The 25,844-nt window shown below is 41.6% G+C and overlaps 1 protein-coding gene across 1 annotated transcript; it reads left to right on the forward strand.

Moving 5' to 3' along the window:
• Positions 1-459: 459 nt before the first annotated feature.
• On the forward strand, positions 460-14,688 carry manf (mesencephalic astrocyte-derived neurotrophic factor). The gene is made up of 4 exons (XM_020531285.2): positions 460-706; positions 8,297-8,424; positions 9,068-9,209; positions 13,453-14,688. Exons 1-4 carry the CDS (start codon positions 616-618, stop codon positions 13,635-13,637), a joined length of 546 nt encoding a protein of 181 aa, XP_020386874.1. The 5' UTR covers positions 460-615; the 3' UTR covers positions 13,638-14,688.
• Positions 14,689-25,844: the final 11,156 nt, after the last annotated feature.

Raw genomic sequence — 25,844 nt, forward strand, 5'->3', positions numbered from 1 at the left:
GAGCTAGCCCCGCCCCAACACCTCCGCACACGCTGGCCTCGCCCATTCCCGTCCCGCTCCAACTCCAAAGTTGGCCCCGCCTTCCACACGCTGGTACGTCCATCCCGGTAATTGGAATAAACTCCGCCCCATTTCTGGCTCCTCCCATCCCGCCCGGAACTGGACAACGTCTCACGATTGACTTTATACCCCATACCGAACGCACTTTGGCTCCTCCCACTCCACCACGCCTCCACACTCTAGCCCCGCCCTCTCTTTTGGTGTATTGTGGAATAAGTTCCCCGTCCGATATCGCCTCCAGGAAGTGACGTCAGACACAGGGGACCGGTGGATGATTCCTACTGGCTGATACCCCTGAGCCAATCGCGAGGCGCCAACTGGCCGCTGGGCGACCTCGCCGGGCGTAACCAAACCTGATTGCACCCGTTTGTTGACGTTTTCTAAGCGACGTTCATCTTAACTAATAGGCGTGGAGAATGTGCGGGGCGGGGATTGTGGTGGTTAGACGTGGTCCAATTGAAATGTGGAAGACTGGTTTGGTTGCACGGCGCAGTGTGTTGCCGGCAGAACTCGAGGGGTGGCCCGGTTCGGTTCGGTGGAGTTCTGGAGCTGAAGATGGGCAGAATACTCTTGGCTAGTGGTCTGGCTGCGGTATTAGTCTTTTTCGTGACGCCTTCTGAGACACTGAAAGAAGGGGAGTGTGAAGGTAACGATGGAGTCAGGAGATGAGAAAGGGGAATAAGGAGAAGGGTGGGCAATTGGGAATGGGGTGGTTATTGTGATGAGGCTCAAAGTATTGGGTCAGGGTGCGGTTTTAGGTACTTGCTGAAGGGGTTAGCGCAGCGTCGTGGTGGTTACTGTCGTGAAACTGTGGTTATTTGGGTGGGGTGGGGTGGGTTGGGTTGGGTTGGGTATAGTTGAAGAAGAGTTTACGGGGCAATAGAGCTAAACAGTTCGGAAACAGACCCTTTGGTCTAACCAGTCCATGCCGATCATAATCCCAAACTAAACTCGTCTAACCTGCCTGCGCTGGGTCCATATCCCTCCAAACATTTCTTATTTGTATATCCAAATGTCTTTTAAACGCCGTAACAGTATCCGAATCCACCACTTCCTTTAGAAATTCATTCCACACACGAACTACTCTGTTTTTAAAAAAAATACACCTTTTTTTAAATCTTTCTCCCCTTGCCTTAAAAATATGCCCCCAATGCTGGAAGTGCCCCATCCTGGAGAAAAGACACCTGCCATTCACCTTATCTGCACCCCTTATGATTTTATAAACCTCTATAAGGTCACCCTTCAACCTCCAATGCTGGGCACAGTGCTCCAGAAGAGGCTTCACCAATGTTCTATAAAACCTCGACTATAATATCCTAACTCTCTTATTCAAAGTAAAAACCAAAAGAACTGTGGATGCTGTAAATCAGGAACAAAAACAAAGTTGCTGGAAAAGCTCAGCAGGTCTGGCAGCATCCGTAGAGGAGAAAACAGAGCTAACGTTTCGGGTCCGGTGACCCTTCCTCAGAACTGTCCTGAGGAAGGGTCACCGGACCTGAAACGTTAGCTCTGTTCTTTCCTCCACGGATGCTGCCAGACCTCTGAGCTTTTCCAGCAACTTTGTTTTTGTCTCTTATTCAAAGGTATGAGCAATGAAGGCAAGTGTGCTAAATGCTGCCTTAACCATCCTGTCTACTTGTGACACAAACTTCAAAGAATTATACTCCTACATCATAGATGTAGGAATGGACAAGGTCTTTTCCCTGGGTTAGGGGAGTCCAAAACTAGAGGCTTAAAGTGAGAGGGGAAAGATTCAAAAGGGACCTAAGGGGCAAAATTTTCAAAGGGTGGCATGTGTGTGGAATGAGCTGCCAGGGGAAGTGGTAGAGGCTCGTACAATTACAACATTTAAAAGGCATCTGGATGGGTATATGAATAGGAAGGGTTTAGAGGGATATGGGCCAAGTGCTGGCAAATAGTACTACATTAACTTAGGTTAGCTGGTTGGCATGGACAAGTTGGACCAAAGGGTCTGTTCCTAAGCTGTACAGCTGACTGAGCCCCTAGGTCTCTGTACTACAACACTACCCAAAGTCGTTCTTATAATGGTACGAGTCCTGCCTTTTGTCTCTCTTTATCAAAATGCAATACCTTGCACTTATCCAAATTCCACTCCATCTGTTATGCCTCTGGCAATTAACCCAATTTAAGGTTATTAGAGAAGGGTTATGTTTATTTAGCAAGGGGTACTATTGAGCTTATTGTTCATTTAGGCAGGGTTTGAGATGGTATTGGGATGGTTATTACGATGCTGTCATTTGGGTAGGGTGAGAGCATAGCTGAAGATCAATTTAGTATTGAAAGTGAGAGTGGCGGCATTGGTTTATAACACTGTCATGTGGCTGTCTACAGCAATAAAGTGAGCATCATTCCTTCACATTGTTCGTGTAGTCTATTTTGCTCGAAATCATTGATCATCTCCACACCTCTTCCCTGCTCTCACATACACTCAGCATCGAGTTCTGAGTCATCACCACTTGCTGTGTAAGACTGGTTCTTTCTTGCATTCCCTGGTACCTTTTGCCCAAAACCTTTAAATGTACCAGCAAATAATGGGAGTGACTTTGGCCTCTATGAATCTTCCCTCAGTCTCCTTTCTCCTAAGGAGAACGCCCCCAGCCCCTCAATTTTTAACTAAATACCGTAGCTGAAATTACTCGTGCCTTAAGTCATTTTGGCCACTTTCCCTGTGCTTTAAGGATATCTATGTCCTTTCTAAACTGTGATGACCGGAATTAGATTAGTTTTCAGGTAATAGCCTAACCAGCATTCAATGGGTACTCTACCTTCTCTTACGAAAACCAGCGGTTTTGCTAACCACTCTAGATGTATCTTGATATATTCAAAGGACTATGCACATGAGCTCCCAACTCCTGTATTATAACTTTGACATTGAGTAATTTCACTATCTTCAGTCCTCAAGTTAGTTTGCTTATGCAAGCTAAGATACCTATTGTGAGCCTCAATGTTGTCAATTTTATCTTTCTATTACACTTTGGCATGGTCTCATTTAAAATTGACATTATTAGTAACCTTTAGAACAGTCAATCATGATTTTTCTTCTGCAATTCTGTGTTAGCCTTAACTAAATCAAATCTGTCGACTTCTTTCTCCTTCCAAAATATTACCCACTACAGATGTTAAACTCACTAGCCTGTAATTGATAGGAATGTCATTGCACCCTCTCTTGATTAAAGCATCATATTTGCCACTCTCCAAATGTTCTGGCACCTCCAGTGTATTTGGGGAAAGAATATGGCCAGCTCTAATGCTCTTTTCTCCCTATCTTCAGTGTTCTTTCATGCAATCCATCTGGACCAGGCAACTTGTCCAACCCAAGCGTAGCCATCCTTCCTGGTATATCCTGCCAATCAATTTCAATCGATAGTGGTATTTTGCCAGCATTATTTTCCACAGTAAACGTCAATGCAAAGTACTGATGAAGTGTTTTAGCTTTACCTTGCACCTAGGATCAGAGAATGCATGCTGCACGGAGGTGGCCACTTAGCTGTTGTTTCTGCTGGCTCTCCAAAGGACCAGTTCGCCTAAAACCGCATTTCTGACTTCTCCCTGCAGCCCACATGTTCTTCCCTTTATGGACAATAATCCAACTCCCTCTTGAAGTCTTCAATTAAAACTGCCTCCACTACACTCTGGCTATGTGTTCCCAATCCTGACCACTTGCTGCAACTTCATGTATTCATTCCTTAATTTAACAGTTACCTTTAAATCTGTGGTCTCTTGTCCTTGATCTCATCAATAAGTTTCTCATTTCTATCTTAACCAGATGACATGACTGCCTTTATCAAATCATTTTTCAACCTTTTCTGCAAGGAATTTGGTTCCAACTTCTCCAATCGATGTAATGGAGGTTCCTCATCCTAGAACCATTCTTTTCTGTTTCCTCGAAGCATCTGCCATCCTGTTTGTCCTTAATAAGCCCAGTAAACCGGCTTCCACCTGCTTACTATATACATGCCAATAAAATACTTGGAGGGAAGGACCTGGGAAATGGGTGGGTGCTAGGGAGGGATGGGTGTGGTTGGCAGGGGTTTGTTTAGGAAGGTGTAATGTGGAGTGTGTGGATCCATTAAAGAATTTTAGGGTAAATGTGTAGGAGTGATTGAGAAGGTTGGTGGGGGAGGGAATCTCCCAAAATGAAGCAAGGTTGAGAATTGGGAAGAGGTACAGCAAAGACGTTTCAGATCTCAGGTAAGAGAATGTGCAGGTGAATCATCCAATGATGCAGAAAGTTTGCCCAAGTTTCTTATTTTAAAATGTAATATCTCAGTAGTGATTTTCGAAAGCTGCTGTTTTGTTTCTGGGTTACCAATAATGTAAAAGAACAGTTATTCTTTTTTCTCTTTAAGCAGGTTAAATGCTACTTCTGACTGTACTTGTCTGCTTTTCCCCTTGAACCTTTTCCTTCCTCTTGCTTTAGTTTGGACCATATGAAGCTTCAGTCTGCACATACAGAGCCATCAGGTTAGGGATTCTGGAAATGTTTACACTAGTGGATGGAGCTGCAATCTAGAATGTACTTAAATACATGGAGTGGGGCTTGAACTGATTATCAACTGCATGAGAATGCAACCTCTGAGCCAATCTCACCCTCAAGCAGTGCTGCAACTGGAGACCCATTGCCTTCAAAATTATCCCCACCAGGGATCTTCATTCTGGGTCTCACAAGGCAGTATCTTTGATCTTTGTATTTGTACTGCAAGGTATGAAATCAGTGATTTTTGCCAGCTGTGAGTGCCCCTTCATATTGCTACTGCTCCCTGAGAAATGACTGTAGCTCCAGCCAATCTGTGGACAACATAAAACTATATTGTCAAGTGTCAAAAGTACGTATTTCTTGTCAGTGAATTATGGATTGTATAGTCTGTGGATGATAGATGCAGATTCCATAATTGGCTTCAAAAGGAACTGGAGGTGATATGGAGAAAGAGGAACCAGCTGAACTGTTTTATAAAAAGTGCTGATACAGACTTGATTAGCTGAATGGCCTCACTGTGTGCTATGCTGTGCTATGCCAACTAATTCAAGCCATCTTCCCAAAGAATAGGAAAGGTTGTAATAGTATTTGAATCAAAGATGGGTGCATGTATTCTTATTAGGCACACTTCCAACCTCTTGTGCAGCATTATGACACCTAATTTTAAAATTTGCATTCAGTAGCATTGGCTAACATCTGCATGGCCCAAAACTGGAGTGAAAACACAATTTTAAAACTAAGGAATTTCCCCATCTGCATCATGACTGTTCAAAATGGCGAATCATTGTCAGCAGGGAAGGTCCCTCTTTTGATCCCTGGGTTTACTGACCCAAGTTAAAGAATGAACCAGACTGATCTTTAGCCTTGGCAGTTTACAGTCTACTAAAATTCTGGTTATGGATTGTAACCCCTCTGTAAAATAGACTGAATAGGGAACAAATAGCATCAAACTTTTCTGCATTCCATAGCAGAAATTTGCCTCGAATATTGTGATTGACAGTGACTAGATATTAATCTGGTCAGTGATTTGTTGTCGTGCCTCTGGAGCAGGTGGGACTTGAACTCGAGTCTAGGGACACTAGCACTGCACCACAAAAGCCTTGATTGATAATCAAAGAATCCCTACAGTGCAGAAGTAGGCCATTCAGCCCATCGAGCCACACCAATCCCGAACAGCATCCCACCCAGACCCACCCCCTACCCTATTCCTGCAACCCTGCATTTCCTGTTGCCAATCTACCTATCCTGCACCTTCCTGGAATTTAGTGTGGCCAATCCACCTAACCTGTACATCTTTGGACTATGGGAGGAAACTGCAGCACCCAGATACAGGGGAAAATGTGCAAACTCCACACACTCACTCAAGGGTGGAATCGAACTTGGGTCCCTGCTGCAGAGAGGCAGCAGTACTAGCGTTTGAGCCACCATGCTGCCCCTAATGAATCATTGTAAGATTGTGATGAATCATTACAAGATGAGTAAATTGAGGGACAGTCCACTGTTTCTACTTGAATCTCAATGTGCTATTCCAGAAACTTGGAACAAAATCTAGGCTGACACTAGCATGGTACTAAATGAATGCTGTGATAATTGGAGGTGCTAGACAAGCTACTAAACCAAAGCCCTGTCTTTGTGCTTGACTGAATGTAACAGATCTGGATGCATTATTTAAAGAACAAGGATGTTCTTGCGTCCTGGTCAATATCAACCCCTCAATCAATTCCACTAATACAGTTAGAAACGTAATTATCTCTGTGCCATAAATATTTCTTTTGGTCCACTATGTATGTGCAAGTTAACAGCTATCCCGTCCAGTTCTACTTTCTAGCTCTCCATTGGTGACATGGAGAAGGCTATTTTGCTTGTCAAGCCTGTATGACCACTTGAGATTGTGGCTGATCTGCATTTAATTCCATACACCCACCATTACCCATTTCACTTGTTACCTATGGTTGACAAAAATATCTGTTTAAAATCTAACAATCGATCCAGTATCCTTGTAGATTACAACACAAGTGCATTTCCAAGGATTTTCTAAAAGGGAGTGTATCTGCCCCCTTTTTCAGGGGGAGTGTTCCAGAGCTGCACTGCTTTCTGGGTCACCCATTCCCTCTTTCTGCCCAATCCTAAGCCGTGGAGTGACCACCTTCTGAAATGTACTAACCAAGTCACAATGATACCAGCTGCACTCTAGCAATTGTCCAAGGGATAAGAAGCAGCATACTGGAATTCCTAAGTGGCATATAATGAGCTGATCTGGTCATTTATTTTTTCTGGTTTTCTGTGCACAAACTGGCTGCTAGTTTTTCAAATTTGCAACTTTGATACACTTGACTGTAAAGTGCTTTGGGACATCCCATGATCCTAAGGATGCTATAGGAATACAAGTCCTTCCAATAGTTTGTGCAGGGTGACCACAAAACCTGTTGGACACCAGCTGGAGATTTAGATTGAACTTAAACTTTGTACCTCAGTGCATGGGACTGAAGGGGTTTAATCCCTATTTTGTGAGGAGCAATACATAAGGCATCCTGAGCAGACACTCCACTTAGTACATGTGCCTCAGGATTTACAATTGATTTTGTCCGGCTTCCAGTGTTTGGGAATGGACTCTCATTTGGAGACCTCCTACAGTTATTTCCAGACTGCTTGAATTGAATGAGTTGTGTAGTATGTCTATACTAGACTGTGGCTAGGACAGGGAGTTGGACGGCTGTCCACCTACACAGTTTTTTTTTTAATCTAAAACAGGGGAGACAGATCAAGAGCAGGCAAAGGGGGATAACAGCTAATTACAAGTTGAGGTTTTTGACATTAAGTTTGGAGCAGTGCAATTGGAGAATTCTATGGTGCATGTTAAACACAGCACAAAGAAAGTGGATATGTAGTGAATCCAAGTTAGAAAAACAGAGGCTTTAAAGAGCTTTTTGGCCTCTTTTGTGCTTAATTGTGTGTTTTGGTGCTTAGGGTCTGAAGAAGACTTTTGGGGGAGTAGATTTAAAGATGTGGTTTAAATTTGGTGATTTTTGGGAAGATCTATTTGGATATGTAAACTTTTAAGTTTTCATTTTGAAGAAGCTATAATTTTAAAACATCGCTGGGGTAGTCATCTCTGTTGCAAAAGATTTGAAGTGTTTAGAGCAGGATTGACTATGAAGCACAGGTTGCGGTGATTGGGCACTTGCAAGTTTAGTCTAGGCAGAGCCATTGTTGTAAACAGAATTGATACCCAGATTGTAAAGAAAAGGATGTGCTGCTTTCATTGTCTAGAACTTTGCTGAGATGCCAAGTGAGATACTGCATATAGTTTTGGGAATTTCAGCTCCTGAAAGAGAGATTGATCTTGTAGGTGATGAGTTGGAGATTCAGCAGAATGATACTGTGACTTAAAGGGTAAAATCATGAGGACAGTTTACATGAATTCTGTATTCACTTGAGTTTAGGAGTTTGGATGTTATCTTATTTGAGGTGTTGATATTTTCTCCATATTTATTTATCCTGATATTTTCTCCATAGAATCCAGAGCAAGATTGTAAACCTAGAAATTAGGGCCAGACTGCAGGAATGAAATATTGAGCCACTCTTTCTACACTTAGAGTAGTAAACATGTAGAAATCTTCACAGCAATGCTGGGGTGAATTGCAGCATGATGACCTCCTCCAACTTCTACACCAGCTAAAATGTTTTGTTTTGTGTTAGTCAGATGTTAATGAAAGTTTTCTTTGTTTATTCTTCTAGTATGTTTGTCATTCCTGGAGCGGTTTTATAACTCTCTGAACGAACAAGGTGTAAACTTCACTCCTGATGTTATAGAAGAACATCTAATCCAGCAATGCAAGGATGTCAAGGGCAAGGAGAACAGATTTGTAAGTGGTTAGTCATTGCACATGCAATGACAACGCAATGTAGTTTTGATATGCTGGTAGCTTAATACATACCCATGAAGGATCATGCAGTATTGCCGTTAAATCCAGGGCAATTTGCACTGTTCTGCAAAAACTGCTTCAGCTTTAAAGTCCTTTTCTGCGAAACCACCATCCTCCTCCCAAGCCACCAGCACACTCTTGTAGGCAGCAGGATGACTCAGGAGAATGTGGATCTATTCTCTGGCCCTCGAGCATTGAAGTGTAAGTTAATACTGCAGGTGTAAGCTTTAACCCACACATTATCAGATGTTATGCGAGCAGTAGTTTGTCTCCCATAAACCTTGACAGATGGGGAATGTTTACTTCCAATTCTAGATGACTCATTCATGTTAGCTGTGCTAAAAACAAAATTTTATATTTTAGATTCATTAATCATGGCCTGAAGAAATCCAACATACTATCCAGAACAGTTGGAATTGCCATGTGTACAATTAGGGGCAATTTACTGATGCCCAGTAGCCAAATAGTTTAAGCCAAGTAAATAAACATGACAGTCAATGACCAAAGAAGCAGGCCAATCTGAAAAGTGAGGGGGGAGTGGGGAAAGTACAAATGCCATTAATGTATCTTGCTTTATTTCCAGTGCTATTACATTGGAGCAACAGGTGATGCAGCCACCAAGATAGTTAAAGAAGTCTCCAAACCCATGAGCAATCATGTGCCTGTTACTAAAATCTGTGAAAAACTGAAGAAGAGTGACAGTCAAATCTGTGATCTAAAATACGGTAAGAGTTAGGGTAGTTGCAAAGATCGTGCTTGAATGGCTTGGTTTTGAGGACCAGTTACATAAACTTAGCTTAAATTTCTTTTGATTAGATGATTCAGGGGTTATTTTAATCAATGATTCAAGAATTAGTGCAAGCCAGTTCCATACACACACCACCCTCTACACGTAAAGGTTGTCCCTTGGGTCCCTTTTTTTAAATCTTTCCCCTCTCACTTTAAACTTATGCCCTCTAGTTTTGGACTCCCCCACTATGGGATAAAAGACCTGGGCTCTTCACCCTATCTATGCCCCTCATGATTTTATAAAATTATATAAGATCATCCCTCAGCCTTTCTCTCCAGGGAAAATGGCCCCAGCCTATTCAGCCTCTCCCTAATGCTCAAACACTCAAATCCTAGCAACATCTTTCTAAATCTTTTCTGAACCCTTTCAAGTTTCATAACATCCTTCCTATAGCAGGGAGATCAGAATTGAGTGCAGTATTTCAGTAGTGGTCTAACCAATATCCTTTACAGCTGCAACATGACCTCCCAACTCCTGTACTCAATGCACTGATCAATAAAGGCAAGCATACCAAATGTCGCCATCACTATCCTGTCTGCCTGCGATTCTATTTTCAAGGAACTATGAACCTGGACTCCCAAGGTCTCTTTTGTCATTTAAGATATTTATATTAAGGTGTTACTGGTATTTATTAATTTAAGGTAGTATTTTCCTCAGTTTGTATTTTTAGCCCTTGTTACCTGCCTTCCTTGTTGCATGCCAAATGATCATTGTATGGTTCCTATTTTTCTTCAGACCAGTTTTTTTACATTAACCACTTCCAGAAATAGTTCTGCTTTATTTCTTGGCACACTTTGACTCAACCCACCTGTGATGGCTCTTCATGAAGAATCCGCAATCTCCACCTGCAGTGTAGAAATTCCAGGTTTAATTCACTACTAATTTATGTATGAATTGTTTATTTTTATTCTCTGTGTCAAGCAAATGAATTCTAGCTGACTGAGCTCCAAACCTCTGTCTTTGCTTGCTTGATGCTGGTGGTGCAATTTTAGTTTGTTTCACTGTTCATGATGATACTCGTGTGCAGTCTCCTCAGATTAAGGGTGCATTTTGGAATGGTTTTGTGTAGAAGAATGAAGAGAACTGAACCCACCAAAACAATAGTATGCTGGTAAGAACGTCCAGGGTATGGTCTGCTTGAGCCATTTCCTTTAGATTTCCACACAGTGTGATGAACACTCATTCATTCTTTTTCCATGAAGAGATGAATTCTGTCAAAGAATTGTCAACGTCTAAAGGGGAGGCAATGGCCTAGTTGCTTTTTAACTGGACTGTTTAATCCAGAGAACCAGGAAATCTTCTGTGGAAAACAAACAGGAGCCTGGAAGAATACAGCAAGCCAGACAGCATCTGGAGGAAAGGAGAAGACAACGTTTTATTACCCTTCTTCAGGACTCAGTCCAATTATGAAGCAGAAAAGTCATTTGTGTGTGGAATGTCGAATGTAGGGTAGAGGTCGTCTGAAAGTTTGTGAAAGGGAAGCCTTGAGCTGGGGGAAGGATGAGGAGAGGGAGTGGAGATGCTGGCACATTGCAGAGAGGGTTGAGTGGAGAATCCAGAGTGAGAACTGTTTTTGGAGGCATTGAAGGAGGGTCCAAATATTGATGGTTTAAAATGTACCTGGAGGCATTGAGGGATGAGATGGTGAAGACAGGAGCTGAGGAAGGTCACATGGCTGTAGTAGCAGGTTCGTTTCATGGTGTGGTTGAAGGGCTGAAGAGGTGACAGCAGTGTGACAGTAAGAAAGGGACTCTGAGTTCACGTCTGAGGGAGGCAGAGAACTTCTTCAAAGTGAGCATCCAATGAAGAGACTTTGCAGTGGTGTAGACTTGGTTCAAGACAAAAAAAGAAGTCAACGTTTCCTCCGGGTGCTGCCTGGCTTGCTGTGTTCTTCCAGCCTCCTGTTTGTCGACCTTGGATTCCAACATGTGCAATTTTTTTTTTGTCTTTAATGTTCTGTGGAGCCAGATTCGAATCCTGCCATGGTAGATTGTGGAATTTAAGTTCAATAAAACTTAAAGTTTGAGTTTAATGATGACCACGAATCCATTGTTGGTTGATTGTCAGGGGAAAAACGCATCTAGTTCACTAATGCCCTTTTAGGGAAGGAAACGGTCATCCTTACCTGGTCTGGTTTACATGTGACTCCAGACCCACAGCAATGTGGGTGACTCCTAACTGCCCTCTGGGTGATTAGGAATGGGCAATAAATGCTGGCCTAGCATAAAAATTCACTACTTCAAACACAGCTGGAATCATGCTCCCTGTGAGGATATTTCCAGAGAAGAGAATGCCGAGTTTTTAAAAATATTGGTGGACAGTTTAACTTTTTTTGCATATTTCAGCTTATGCTTTTGCCTAAAACCAATTTAGTCAAGGCTTGGTGATCCATCCAATATTTGCTTAATCTTACCCCAGGAACTTCAGTCTGGATGAGTTGCATTCCAGACTACTATGAAAGACGAGGGAGAAAATCACAGGCCCTGACCCAAATTTTCAGTTGATCTCTGGTCACAGGGGAGGTGCCAGGGACTGCAGGACAGCTAGTGTGGTTCAACTTTTCAAGAACGATGGGAGAGATATGAGGGATCTACAGACCAGTGAGTCTTGGGTCAGCGGTCAGAAAGCTACTGGAGAGAATTCGTCTCCACTTGGAGAAACAAGATTCAATCAGGGTTAGTCAGCATGGCTTTCTCAGAGGTCATACCTCATGAGTCTGGTTGAATTTTGAGGTGACTATGCAACAGATTATGGTAGTACAGTTGATGTAATTTACATGGATTTCAGTAAGGCTTTTGACAAGGACCCATACAGGAAACTGCTAAAGGAGGCAAAATGCATGGGATCCTGGGTGACTTGGCAAGTTGAACCCAAAATTAGCTTAGTGGCAGGAGGCATAGTATGGTAGTAGAAGGCTGTTTGACTGGAGGCTGGTGTCCAGTGGCACACCAGTGATCACAGGTGATGACTATTTATATATCAGAAATAAATGTAGATGAAAACATGGGAAGGGATAAGTTTGTAGATGACAAAGATTGGCCAGCTAATTGACAGTGAGGGAGTAGGTCTTGGGTCACAGGAAGATATAGACATTGGTTAGATGGGCAGATCAGTGGCAAATAGAATTTAATCCTTCAAGTGTGAGATGAAGCCCTTTGAATGAAGTAACAAGGCAAGGGAGTACCTAATGAATGGAAGGACACTGGGAAGCTCAGGAACAGATATCAATGGGGTGCTTGATCACAAATCCCCAAAGGCAGCAGAAAGATTAATAGGGTAGTGATAAAGGCATAATGGACACTTGCCATTATCAGTCAAGGCATAAATTGAGAGCAGGGAGGTTATGTTGGAGGTGTACAAGACTTTGGGTATGTGCCAGCTGGAGTACTGTGTTGTTGTGGTCACCTCACTAAAGGAAGGATGTGATTGAACTGGAAGGGATGCAGGGCAATTCACCAGAATGTTACACTTTTTAGCTACAAAAAGAAGCTGAATAAGTTCTTGGTGTTTTCTTTAGAGAAAGTGGGCAGACAGGTGACCTGAGAGACATCTATAATATTGAGGGGCATGAACAAGGTGGACAGAAAGTAGCCTTTTCCCTTGGGTCAGTAACAAGATGGTAAGCTCTTAAGGGGAAAGGCATTAGGTCTGATGAAAAATTTTCATCCAGAGGATGGTAGAGACCTAGATGAGCAGGTAGTTGAAGTGTACTTGGGTGAACACTTGATGTAATATAACATTCAAGGCTGTGGGACTAGTGTAGGTTTAGTGTATTTTTGATAGTATGTCCTGGATAGGCTTAAGAATTGTTTCTGTAGAGTATGATTCAATGATCTTAATAAATGTCAAGTTCTTTGTTTAATTAATGAACTGCTGCAGCTTCCTGAAAGCAGAGGTGGTTTTATTCAACTGCTGAAGCAGCTTTGTTTGATGTATAACTGCACAATACAAAGGAGAAATGTACACTTGTGTATTAACATTGCAAAATTTTTAGCACAGTCAGGCACAGTGTGTCTAAGAAAAACAAGCTACTCCAAGGGCTAGCCTACACAAGACTGTCCTCTCAAACAGAGAACTGCTTGGCCTGTGGTTGATAAGGGACTGTTTATTGGGGAAACAGGGTTAAGAATGGTGCTACTGACTGCGTCTTGTCTCTTTTTCACTCTGCTTAATCACAGACAAACAGGTGGACCTGAGCACAGTTGATCTGAAGAAGCTGAGAGTCAAGGAGTTGAGGAAGATCTTGGACGAGTGGGGCGAATCATGTAAAGGCTGTGCAGAGAAATCTGACTTCATCCGCAAAATCACAGACCTGATGCCCAAGTATGCGCCCCTTGCTGCCAAATCACGGAGCGAACTCTAGTGAAGTTCAAGAATACCCTGCTTTCACTTCATTATTGTACATTTCCATTGGTTTTTCACTTGCCTTTTTGTATTTATTAATAAAAAGGGGACTTTAATGTCTTGAGATTTGCTATAAAATAAACTGATTTGTGGGCAGTGTTGCTTGTGGTGTTTTGGGGGGGGGGGGGGGTCGGTCAATGAGTTAGGACATGGAAATACTTGTAAAAGTTGATTTTAAAAATGTATGCTGGCTGGATCACTGAGCAGTGAAATAGAGTGTGGTCATGCAGCAGTTCCCTGAGAAATAGCAGCATTTCTTTTTGATGGTTAACACAGTTCTACATTCTGATTCACCTTCTAGGCCTTTGGTTCAAATCTATTACTAATTGTTTGGGTTAGTTGGCACCCCTGTTGTAAGGGCCATGTGAATCAATTGGAATAATCCAAACCTATTCCTTGTTGGCATGAGCTGTAAACACAACTTCATTAGTTGGCTATTTAGCACTCCAGGGGACTCCTTTAGTAATGTCCCTGTTCTAAACTAGCAGATCTATGCTGAAAGAGGAATATGCACTGGCAAATGTATGTTTGTAAACATTGAAGAAGTGCTGGGATGGGATTAAACTGTGGTGATTCCTCGTGTCCTTCCCTTCCTCCAGCCGCCTTGCTCAAGCCATGGTTCTTATTGAAGAACTCTGGGAAGGGAAGGCAGTAGAGAATACACCCCACCATGGGTGGAGGGTACATCTCGAAGATGTGCTGGTGAGATTTATACTGAAATGGACATTCTTCATAATGTTATATTAAAGCAGTGACAGGGGCTTGGCAGCTCATCAGGGAGGTGGAGGGGCTTGGAGCTGACAGTGGGTAGCATTGTCTTCCTTTGGTAGAATTGCCCCTGACCTTCAATGCAAAGACCTACTCTTGTTCTGTCTCACGCATTCCCAAGTATGAAAGCCAGTTGTCCAGTTTGTCACTCAGAGCTCCTTGTACACTGCAGATATCTATTAACCCACTATTTTTGTTGTGTTTACAAAACACTTTGCTCATTAAACAATTTTTTTCTAAAATTGTACTATGGTTTTCTTTTCCTAAGCAGCATGATATAAGTGTGATGGACATCCCCAACCCACCCTTGCAGAATAATGCAGTCTCCCAGTTTCTCTTTTTTAGACCTTAGTCTTCAGAGATTATGACTTTTGTGAGTAACAGAAACAAATGCAGGTTTGTGCCTGGTAGATTAGTCATACTTTATTCTTTTTTGCATTATAACAATTGCTTTACCCACCTCAGGCTCTACCCTGGCTGATCTACAACTGAAGCCTTCAATTGTGCTGCTCTTGTTACTTCCAGACACTCGGTCCTGCTGACCTTCTATCGTTAAACCCCACCTGACCCCCTTGTATCTTCGAACAGCTACTGGTCTTGCTGAGTTATGGACATTCCTAGATGTTTCATATTTCTTTCATTACATGTAGCTCCCTGGGCTCAGGTCAGCTTGTTCTTGCTGCTATCTATGTGTCTGAGTATGGCCATCCTGTGATCTCTGCTTTATCTTCCCATTCCTGAAAACTCCTCTCCTGCCAGACTTTTGCTCACCTTTCCTATTCTCAGTTTATCAGGGCATAATAAGGTGCTATACAAATGGAAGTTGTTTACCTATCTGTTGCTGTCTATGAGCTCTAAGAGATGCTCTTAGAGGCTTTCCCCTCTGGGGGGAGAAAAAAAGTATGTGAAACTTGCAAAAAGCTTTTTTTTTTCAATGTGCTGTAGCCTGCCTTGTTATAAGATGTAGTTTTGCACCCTCATTATTCATAGTAGAGAGAAGCTTGAGTGGAGGTTGGATAATTCTATTGCTCTGGGGAATACAACATTAACGGGTCTACCTGCTACTTAAAATGAGGAGTCCCATGATCTGGTGACTAGAGAAGCAGAAGTGGTGGTCTTAGAGTTTCAGTTTAGATTGTAACCCATTAATGTATGTCATCAACATTAGACACTGTCCCTGCATTAATATTCTATTTGTTATTATGTCACCACTCAGTGAAACAGGAAAGGATAAAGATGGCAGTGCATTGGGTGATGCTGTGTTCTATTTTGCAACAGTCTGGGGCATGAAGAGAGTCTGTTTTTTGTTTGGAGCCTTTGGATGATCCTATATGCGGGAGGGTGGCCCTGTTTTAATAGTTAAGCAGGAGCTTGTACCAAAGTTTCTGGAAAATTCAGTACAGTTTACACAGTGAAGATCTGAAAAGTTACAGGAACTAACAGTCATGAGTTTGTGGCTCTCTTATTTTGCGGATTGGGTTTTACAGCCAATAAAGTTGTGCAACTCCACTGCATTGAAGAAACATACAATTTTTGCAAACCCCCAAAGCATTGTGCAGCCAATGAAGCAGTTTTTTTTTTAAAAAGTGACCATTATTGAAATATGGGAAACACAATGGGCAAATTGTGTGTAGAGCAAAGTGATGTTCAGATAATCTGTTTTGATGATTTGGTCTTCTGTGTTTCCTACAGAGCTCTTCATCCCAACAACATCAGAGCAAGGGTCTTCTTTGTGTCTGCAATTCACATAACAAATGGAAATTGCAGTCTGAATATGTGTATTGGGATATGCCAGACTTAGATTACGCACTCAAATCTCTGGGGTGTAATTCAATTCACAACATCTGATCAGAAACAAGAGTGCCACCAACTGTGCCACAGCTACCAGGAAAAATACATAAACACTTCTATCCTGACTTACTCATAGAAACATCAGATGCTGTAATTCTTTTGGTAGTTAAAGATGCCTTTTCTGTAGGTGTGTGTGTGTGTGTCAAGATATGTCAATTTCAATCATGTTCTTAACTTCAGCAACCGAAGATCATGTAAATGGTTACGATATAATGGGGACTGCAGAGACATGGCTGCAGGGTGCTCAGGGATGGGAACTGGATGTCCTAGAGTATTCAGTGCTTTGGAAGGACAGGCAAAAAGGAAAATGCGGCAGAGCGGCATTGCTGGTTAAAGAGGAAATTCTCACAATAGTGAGAAAGGATATTAGCTTTCTCAAGGTTGAGTTTGTTTGGGTAGAGTTAAGAAATACCAAGGGGCAAAAAACATTCATAGGTGTCATATATAGACCCCCAAACCGAAGTGGTGATGTTGAGAATGGCATTAAACAGGAAATTAGAGATGCAAGTGATAAGAGAATATCAGTGATCATGGGTGATTTTAATTGCACATGAGCAAATCAAATTAGCCACAATGCCGTAGAAGAGGAATTCTTGGAGTGTATACAAGATGGTTTTCTTGACCGATATGTAGAGGAACCAACTAAAGAGCAAACCATCTTAGATTGGGTACTGTGCAATGAGAAGGGAATCATTGCCAATCTAGCTGTGCGAGACCGCTTGGGGAAGAGTGACTGTAACATGATCGAATTTTTTATCAAGATGGAGAATGAGTTGTTGATTTGGAGACGAGGGTGCTGAACCTTAATAAAGGAAACTATGAGGAAATGAGGCGTGAGTTGGCCTTGATAGATTGGGGAGAGTTACTTAAAGCAATGACAAACATTCAAGGAATGCAAGTGGGAACTGTTCAAATGTTTATTCCTGTCTGTCGCAAAACCAAAATGGATAAGGGGGCCAATCCATGACTTACAAAGGAAATAAGAGATAGTATCCGATCCAAGGAAGAAGCATACAGATTGGCCTAGAAAAATAATAAATCTGGGGATTGGGAGCAGTTTAGAATTCAGCAATGGGCCAAGGGATTGATTAAGAATGGGAAAATAGAGCACGAAAGTAAGCTTGCAGGGAACATAAAGACTGACGCTAAGAGTTTCTTTTGGTATGTGAAGAGAAAGAGATTGGTAAAGACAAACGTAGGTCCCCTACAGACAGAAATGGGAGATTGTATAATAGGAGACAAAGAAATGGCTGAGGAACTGAATACATACTTTGGTTCTGTCTTCATAAAAGAGGTCACAAATCAGATACCAGAATTGTTGGAGGATGAAAAATTTAGTGAGAGGAAAGAACTGAGGCGAGATCAATATTAGTACAGAAGTGGTGCTGGGAAACCTGTTGGGCTTGAAGACCGATAAATCCCCAGGGCCTGATAATCTATATCCCAGAGTACTTAAGGAAGTAGAAATAGTGGATGCATTGGTGGTCATCTTCCAGGATTCTATAGACTTTGGAACAGTCACTGCAGATTGGAGGGTGGCTAATGTCACTCCAATATTCAAAAAGGGAGGTAGAGAGAAAACAGGGAATTATAGACCAGTAAGCCTCACATCAGTAGTGGAGAAAATTCTCAAATCCATTGTCAAGGATTTTATAGCAGAGCATTTAGAAAGCAGTGGCAGAATCAGACAGAGTCAGCATGGATTTATGAAGGGGAAATCACGCTTGACAGATCTGTTAGAATTCTATGAAGATGTAACTAGTAGAGTTGACAAGGGGGAGCCAGTCGATTTAGTATATTTGGACGTTAAGAAAGCATTTCACAATGTCCTACATAAGGGGATTAATGTGCAAGGATTGGGGCAAGTGTATTGAGATGGATATGAAACTGGTTGGCAGAAAGGGAACAAAGAGTAGGAATTAATGGGTCCTTTTCAAACTGGCAGGCAGTAACTAGTGGGGTACCACAGGGATCGGTGCTGGGACCCCAGCTATTCACAATATATATTGATGTGGATGAGGGAACAAAATGTATCATCTCCAAGTTTGCAGATGATACCAAGTTGGGTTGGGAAAGTGAACTGTGATGGGGTGCAGACATCCTTCAGTGTGATGTCGACAGGTTGGATAAGCGGGCAAATCAATGTCAGATGCAGCATAATTTGGATTAATGTGAGGTTATTCACTTTGGAAGCAAAAACAAGAAGGCAGATTACAACCTGAATGGCTGTAAATTGGGAGAGGGGAGTGTGCACCAGTCGCTGAAGGTAAGCATGCAGGAGCAGCAGGCAGTAAAGAAGGCAAATTGTATGCTGGCCTTCATTGCGAGAGGTTTTGAGTACAGGAGCAGGGATGCGTTGTTGCAGTTATACAGGGCCTTGGTGAGACCACACCTGGAATATTGTGTGCAATTTTGGTCTCCTTTTCTGAGGAAGGATGCTCTTGCTCTCGAGGGAGTGCAGCAAAGGTTTACCAGGCTGATTCCGGGGATGGCGGGTCTGACATATGAGAGATTGACTAGGTTGGGATTGCTTATGCTAGAGTTCAGACGAATAAGGGGGGATCTCATATAGATATATAAAATGCTAATAGGACTGGACAGAGTAGAGGATGTTCCCAATGGTGGTATGGGTACGTCCAGAGCAAGGGTTCACAGTATGAGGATCCGGGGTAGACAATTTAGGACGGAGATGGGGAGACATTTATTCACCCAAAGAGTGGTGAGCCTGGGGAATTCATTACCACAGGAAGTAGTTGACACCAAAACATTGTATTCAAGAGGCGACTAGATATAGCACTTGGGGCGAATGGGATCAAAGGTTATGGGGAGAAAACAGGATTAGGTTATTGAGTTGATGATCAGCCATGATCGTGAAGAATGGCAGAGCAGGCTCAAATGGCTGCCTCCTGCTCCTATCTTCTATGTTTCTACGTAAACTGTGCACTGAAGTTGTGAGTCTACTATTGGGAGCCTGCTCTCCCTGGAGTATATTTGTCTAATTTAGATCAACATGGTAGCTCATCCTTCTGACAGGGCTGGTCAATGCACTATCCACTGTGTAACTGAGATGAAGAATGATGCTGGTTCAAGCTCCATTGTGTGCATGTGTGTGTGTGTGTTTTATGAGTGAGTGATCCACTTTAAATATGCCACTAGCATGATAACCCAAGACCAATAGCTCATCCCCCACCATCAGTGAAACCATATCCTAGAACCTACTACCATATCCAGCTCCCCTAGCCATGTACTGTGAAACTATAGCTTGCAATTTCTCCAATTCCTCAAAAGAACAATTTCTCCTGTACCCAGTTCGACCTGAACCTGCCCCTTGGTCAATTAGGTTGAGGTTGTTTGGTGAACCTGGGTGAGGCTAAGCTCCAATTTTCCAAAACCACCTCCTACATCCCCACCTCTGAACATGACCCCACCACTCAACTCAAACAGTAGTTTCCAAAAGTATTGATGACCATATTCCTTGCAAGATTGTCCTAGCTTTTTCATCTCTGTCCCAGCTGTTCTGGCAATGTAACCTTCCATTTGATGCTTCTGATATAGCTTCCCTTTTCCTCAATAAAGGATTCCCTACTTCGGTACATAACAAGGCCTGACTATATCTATTCTATTTCTCACATTTCTGCCCTCACCTCCATTTGATTGGCCTCCACATTCACCTGGATCATCACTGGCAATTTTCCCCACCTTCTGCACGGTATCAGTGCCAAATGCCCCCTCCAGCTCCCATCTTAATTTTGCCTCCTTTCAACAATCCAAAGAGATTATTCCTTCTGTAATACCTTGGTCCATCCTCTGTCACTTTAACACCCTACTCCACTCCTTTATCCACACAATTGTCCATTACTAAGTGCAGAAAACTCAACTCCTACACTTTCATCTCCCAACCCACCATCCAGGGCTCCAAACACTTCCTCCAGTAATTCTCTTCCCCTTCTTTCAATTTAGTATGTGAACTCGCTGCTCATTATATTCTCTTCTACACTGGGGAATTTGAACAGGAATTGGGTGATTGCTTCGCTGAATATCACCATTCAGTTCATAAATATGACTCTGAGCTTCTGATCACTGGTTATTTTAAATTTCTGTTGTAGTTCCACTCTGAACTCTATATTCTTGTCTTCCCACAATTACTTTTCCAGTGGAGATCAAAGGAAGCTTGAGGTACCATACCTATCTTTAAATCAGGCCCTTTAACATACGAACATTGAAAATAGGATCAAGAGCATAGAACATAGTAAATAGGAGCACTTATCCCATTGAACTAGCTCCACCATTCAATATGATTACATTACCATACTGCCAGTCTCTCCCCATATATCTTGACAACCTCTAGTGTCTACAAATCTATCTTTCTGTTGCTTTCTGAAATATATTCAATGATTTAGCCTTCACAGCCTTATTTGGTAGGGAATTCCACAAGTTCACCACCATCTGAGTGAAGGAATTTCTCTTCACCTGAGTTCTAAATAGTCTAACCAATATCTTAAGACAGTGACCCCTTGTTCTAGACACCCAGAGAGAGGAGACATCATTCCTGCATGAATTGTGTCCAGCCCTGTCAGAATTTTGTACACGTCAATGAGATTCCCTCTCATTTCTTCACAACTCCAGTGAACACAGGCCCAGTTGGCCCAATTTTTCCCGACATAACTTTGTCTGGACTCAACAATTATTTCAAAAATTTAGTTCAAAACCACAGCTTTTTTTTAATACAGTGTGCCTTCTATGCACATACTGCTACTACAGACCTATCTTTTGTCCCACCATAGCCCAGAGCTCTCATTGCAATACTTATCATAGCCAAAGGCAAACATTTAATGCTACTAATTTACACAATCATCCCAAGAATTGATCAACATACCCACCACATGCTTGGTGTATCTTTCAACATACCCCAAGCCTTGAAAAGTGCACAGGATAAAAATTAAATACATAGCTAGAAGGTATATGAAAGAGAATTATATAATAAAATTGGAAATAGCATAATTTACCTGCTCACCTCCAACCCCCACCACCCTCATCTTCAGCTTAAATACCACTTACTCCTAGCTGCTATTAGCTCTAAGGAAGAGTCACCACTCATAGAATCCCTACAGTATGGAAGCAGGCCATTCAGCCCATTGAGTCCACTCTGACCCCTCTGAACAGTATCCCACCCCTCCCCTTACCCTATCCCTGTAAACCTGCATTTCCCATGGTTAATCCACCTATCCTGCACATCCCTGGACACTATGGGTAATTTAGCATAGCCAATCCATCTAACCTGCACATCTTTGTGGGAAGAAACCAAAGTACCCAGGGGGAGCCCATGCAGACACAGGGAGAATGTGCAAATTCCACAAAGACAGTCGCCCAAGGTGGAATCAAACTGAGGTTCCTGGCACTTTGAGGGGCACTGTGAGACAGTGGTGCTAACCACTGTGCCACCCAAAATGTTAACTCTGTTTTCTCCCCACAGATGCTGCCAGACCTGTTCAGCTTTGCCAGCATTTTGTGTTTTTGTTTAAGATGTCCAGCATCTGCAATTCTTTGTTTTAATTGGAAAGGAGACTGCAGATATGAATGAAAAAAAACTAATTAAACATTGCAGAATACCACATAGAGAAAAAATTCTTTCTAATCATTACTGTGAATCAGCAGAATAATGCATTGTTTGTACATCATGACATTGAAAGCAGGTATGATACCAAGCTCAACAGAACAATGTTACAGACATCTGCATGTGTGTGTGCATTCATGTATATGAAATCTTGTCTCTTGTGTGCATCCACCACACTCTTAATATCACACTTACGTGTGTCACAGTTTTCTAAAGATGGAAAACAATCTTCAGGCTGTGTTCTTGTGATGTGGAAGCAGAAATTCACAATGTTTCTCAACTACCTATTAAACTGAAACCAGGAGTTAATAAACAAGTCACCTCGCCCTCTTATACTATTTTCCCAAAACGTTGGATGAAGGAGATTGAATAGAACAGGCATAGATTTATCTCAATGGCTAAACATCCTTCGCATGCTTCAAGATATCTATGACCACCACCAACAAAAGTTCTGCGAGTCTTTAAAAGTTAACTGGATCAGTTACTACTTTCACAGTATGGGTGTCAATGATTGAGGATCACAGAATGGGTGTTAATGTTTAAGGGTCACAACAGTTAAGGCTGTCAATGATTGAGGATTGTTGTTAATGATTGAGGGTCATCATATGGGTGTCAATGATCAAAGGTCACAGAATGAGTGTCAATGATTGAGGGGCATAATATGGGTGTCAGCAATTGAGCCTGGAGAATTAATGATTGAATCACTAAATTGATGTGAATGATCTCAAAGGTATATAGAAAAGGTAAAGTAGCACTATTAGGAGACTTTAATACAGACTAGGAAAACATGACACTAAGGGAAGGAAGGATATTTGTACAAGGGAATCTTTTCAATGAATATTTCTCCAGCGAAGAATGGAAGCTGTAATAATTGTCATCATCGACCTAAAATATTATTTGTTGCTCTCCCCACAGATGCTGAGTATTCCCAACATTTCCTGTTTTTATTTCAAATGCAAATTTCTCCTTTTCAAATATTAATTCAATTCCCTTTCAAAACAACAGTACCTCTTGATTTTCTACCAAATCTTTGCACAGTGCATTCCAGAAGACAGGTCTCTGTAACTCAATCTTAGATCCGGGCTTTGACATTACACTGAATGATCCGTGAACACATTTTCTCCCTATTTATCTATCAAAACCACTTATGACTTCAAACGCACAGTTACACCTCTCCGTAACCTTCACTCGTGGGACATGAACTTCGCTGGCTAGGCCATTATTTATTGCCCATTCCTAGATGCCCTTGAGAAGATGGTAGTGAGCTGATTTCTTGAATCACTGTATTCCATGTGCTGTAGGTAGACCCAAAATGCCATTAGGGTGGGAATTCTAAGATTCTGACCCAGCAACGGTGAAGGACTGGAAAAGTATTTCCAAGTCAGGAATGGTGAATGGCCAAAGGAAAACTGGACTCTCCCTATGGGGGAGCAAGTTGATAGGTACAGCTCATGAGATTTATGTACCACTATCAGATGACGTTGCTATGGATTATAACACTATTTAAAAAGTCTATCCTGAGTGTGTACAAATTTGTTCCTGAACTGTAAAGGCGAAAGATTCAAAACTTAAGGAAAAAATCTAAATCTACATTGAATTTGAAAGTGTAAAGCAAAATAATTTTGACCAGTGGGAGTAAATATCATGTTTGAAGTTCTCAGAGAAATTACTCTCATAGAAGAATTCTAAAAATGTTAGCAGTTAGAAGCAACATCCTATCTAAGTTGCAAGGTTTTGCTATATAAAGGTTTTGCACATGAAAATTGACATGTCGATGCATTGACTTCCAATGCTGTTGGAATAGGTTCAGCTTGTCAGGTGGATGAGAACCTGAGGTGTTCAAATTGGAAGGAAATGGTAACAGAATATAGAAAAGCTGCAAGTGAGTCGAGAAGACAGGAGAAGCAAAGCCAAGCATCGAGTATGTTTCGAACGCAGAATGGTGTCAAAAAAGACAATGTTAAGGGCACTCTACTTGGATGCACACAGTATTCAGAACAAGATAGATGATCTAAAGGCACAGTTAGAGGTAAATGGGTATCATCTAATTGCCATTACAGAAACATACTTGCATGGTGATCAAGACTAGGAACTGAATATTTAAGGATATTCAACATTTAAGAAGGACAGACAAGAAGGAAAAACAGTGAAATTGTGCTGATAATAGAAGATGGGATCAATACATAAGTAATGGAAGATCTCAAATGAGAAGAACATTGTATGGAATCTGTTTGAGTAGAAGTAAGAAATAGCAATGGAAAGCAAACATTGGTTGGAGTTATTTATAGCACCAAACAGTGATGGTAATGTGGGGCATGATATTAGTTAGGAGATGACAGAGGTTTGCAGCAGTGGCAATGCAGTAATTGTGGGTGACTTCAATCTGCATCTATATTGGGTAAACCAATTGAGCACTAAAATTGTGGAGAATGAGTTTCTGGAATATGTTAGAGATGACTTTTTACAGCATTGTGTTGAGGAGCCAAATGGAGGACATGCTGTTTCAGATCTAGAATTATGTGATGAAATAAAATTAATTGATAATCTTGTTGTAACCTTTAGGGATGAGTGACCGTGATATGATAGAATTTGCTATTATATTCAAAAGTGAGGGGGTTCATTCCGAAGCAAGGATAGTATATCTGAATAAGGGAAATTATGAAGGCGTGAAGCACAAATTGGTTGAGGTGGATTTGGAAAATTCATTACAAGGGTTGATTGTACATAGGCCATGGATAGTCTTTAAAGAAATATCATACGAATTACAGAAACTGTACATTTTTTCAAGCAGAAAAACTCAAAAAAGGTCAATCATCCATAGCTAACAAAGGAAGTCAACTGTTGTATAAGGTTAAAAGGCTTATAAATTTGCCAGAAATAATAGTAAACCTAAGGATTAGGAGGCTTTTAGACTACAAGAAAGGAGGATCAAGAAACAGATACAGAAAGAGAGGTAGAATATGAATGCATTCAAGCAGAAAAATAGAAGCTGATTGTGAATGTTTCTACAGTTACATTTAAATAGGAAACATTTACCCACATAAATGTGGGTCCATTACAAGTAGAATCAACTGTCCGTATAATGAGGAATAAAGAAATTACAGAAAAGCTAAATGATTATTTGTGACTGTTTTCACTGAGGCAGGTACAAACAAACTCCCAGAATTAGAGATTCAAGTGACTTGATAAAATGAGTAGTTCAAGGAAATTAGTATTAGAAGGACGGTTACATTAAAGAAATTATTGGGGCTGGGAGGTAATACGTCCCTAGAACCTGCTATTCAATATCCCAGAGTACTGAAGAAGGTGGCTATAGAGATAGTGGATGCATTGCTAATCATTTCCCAAAATTCTATAGATTCTGGAATGATTCCTGTGGACCAGAATGTAGCAAATTTCACCCCATTATTTAAGAAGGGAGCAAAAGGGAAAGCAAGGAACTGTAGACTGTTAGCCTTATAGTAGGTGGAAAAATGCTAAATCTATTACATTTCATCCAGCCCTGGAGATCTAAGTACTTTTAAGACTACCAGATCACTCAGAACCTTCTTTCTTCTACGCAGACTAAAATGGTAAAGGACCGTTTATAAATCTAAGGACTATGGAAGGAATTTTTGCACTTTTGGAAAAATGTTACTGGAACTCATTGTGAGTTGTGTTTGTATTGTTGCTTTGCAAGCAGTGGGAGAGGATAGATAAGCTGGTATGGTACCAGGAAGTATGCAAAAGTGAGATCCAGCCAGCAACAGGTAGCTGATTGGTTTGTGAAACTGTGACTAGTTGTGGACATCAAAGATTATCAGCCTGATGACAGCTTTCAGATTGTCTTCTGGCAGATGAACAGTCGAGGGGTGGGTGTGGTGTTACAGAAGACTGGGAAAGCCTTCTGACTTCTGGGATGGCAGATTCTGTGTCTCTATCTGTCTGCAATAA

This window comes from Rhincodon typus, chromosome 16 (genome assembly GCF_021869965.1).
Source record: "Rhincodon typus isolate 14 chromosome 16, sRhiTyp1.1, whole genome shotgun sequence".
Taxonomy (NCBI): Eukaryota; Metazoa; Chordata; class Chondrichthyes; order Orectolobiformes; family Rhincodontidae; genus Rhincodon; species Rhincodon typus.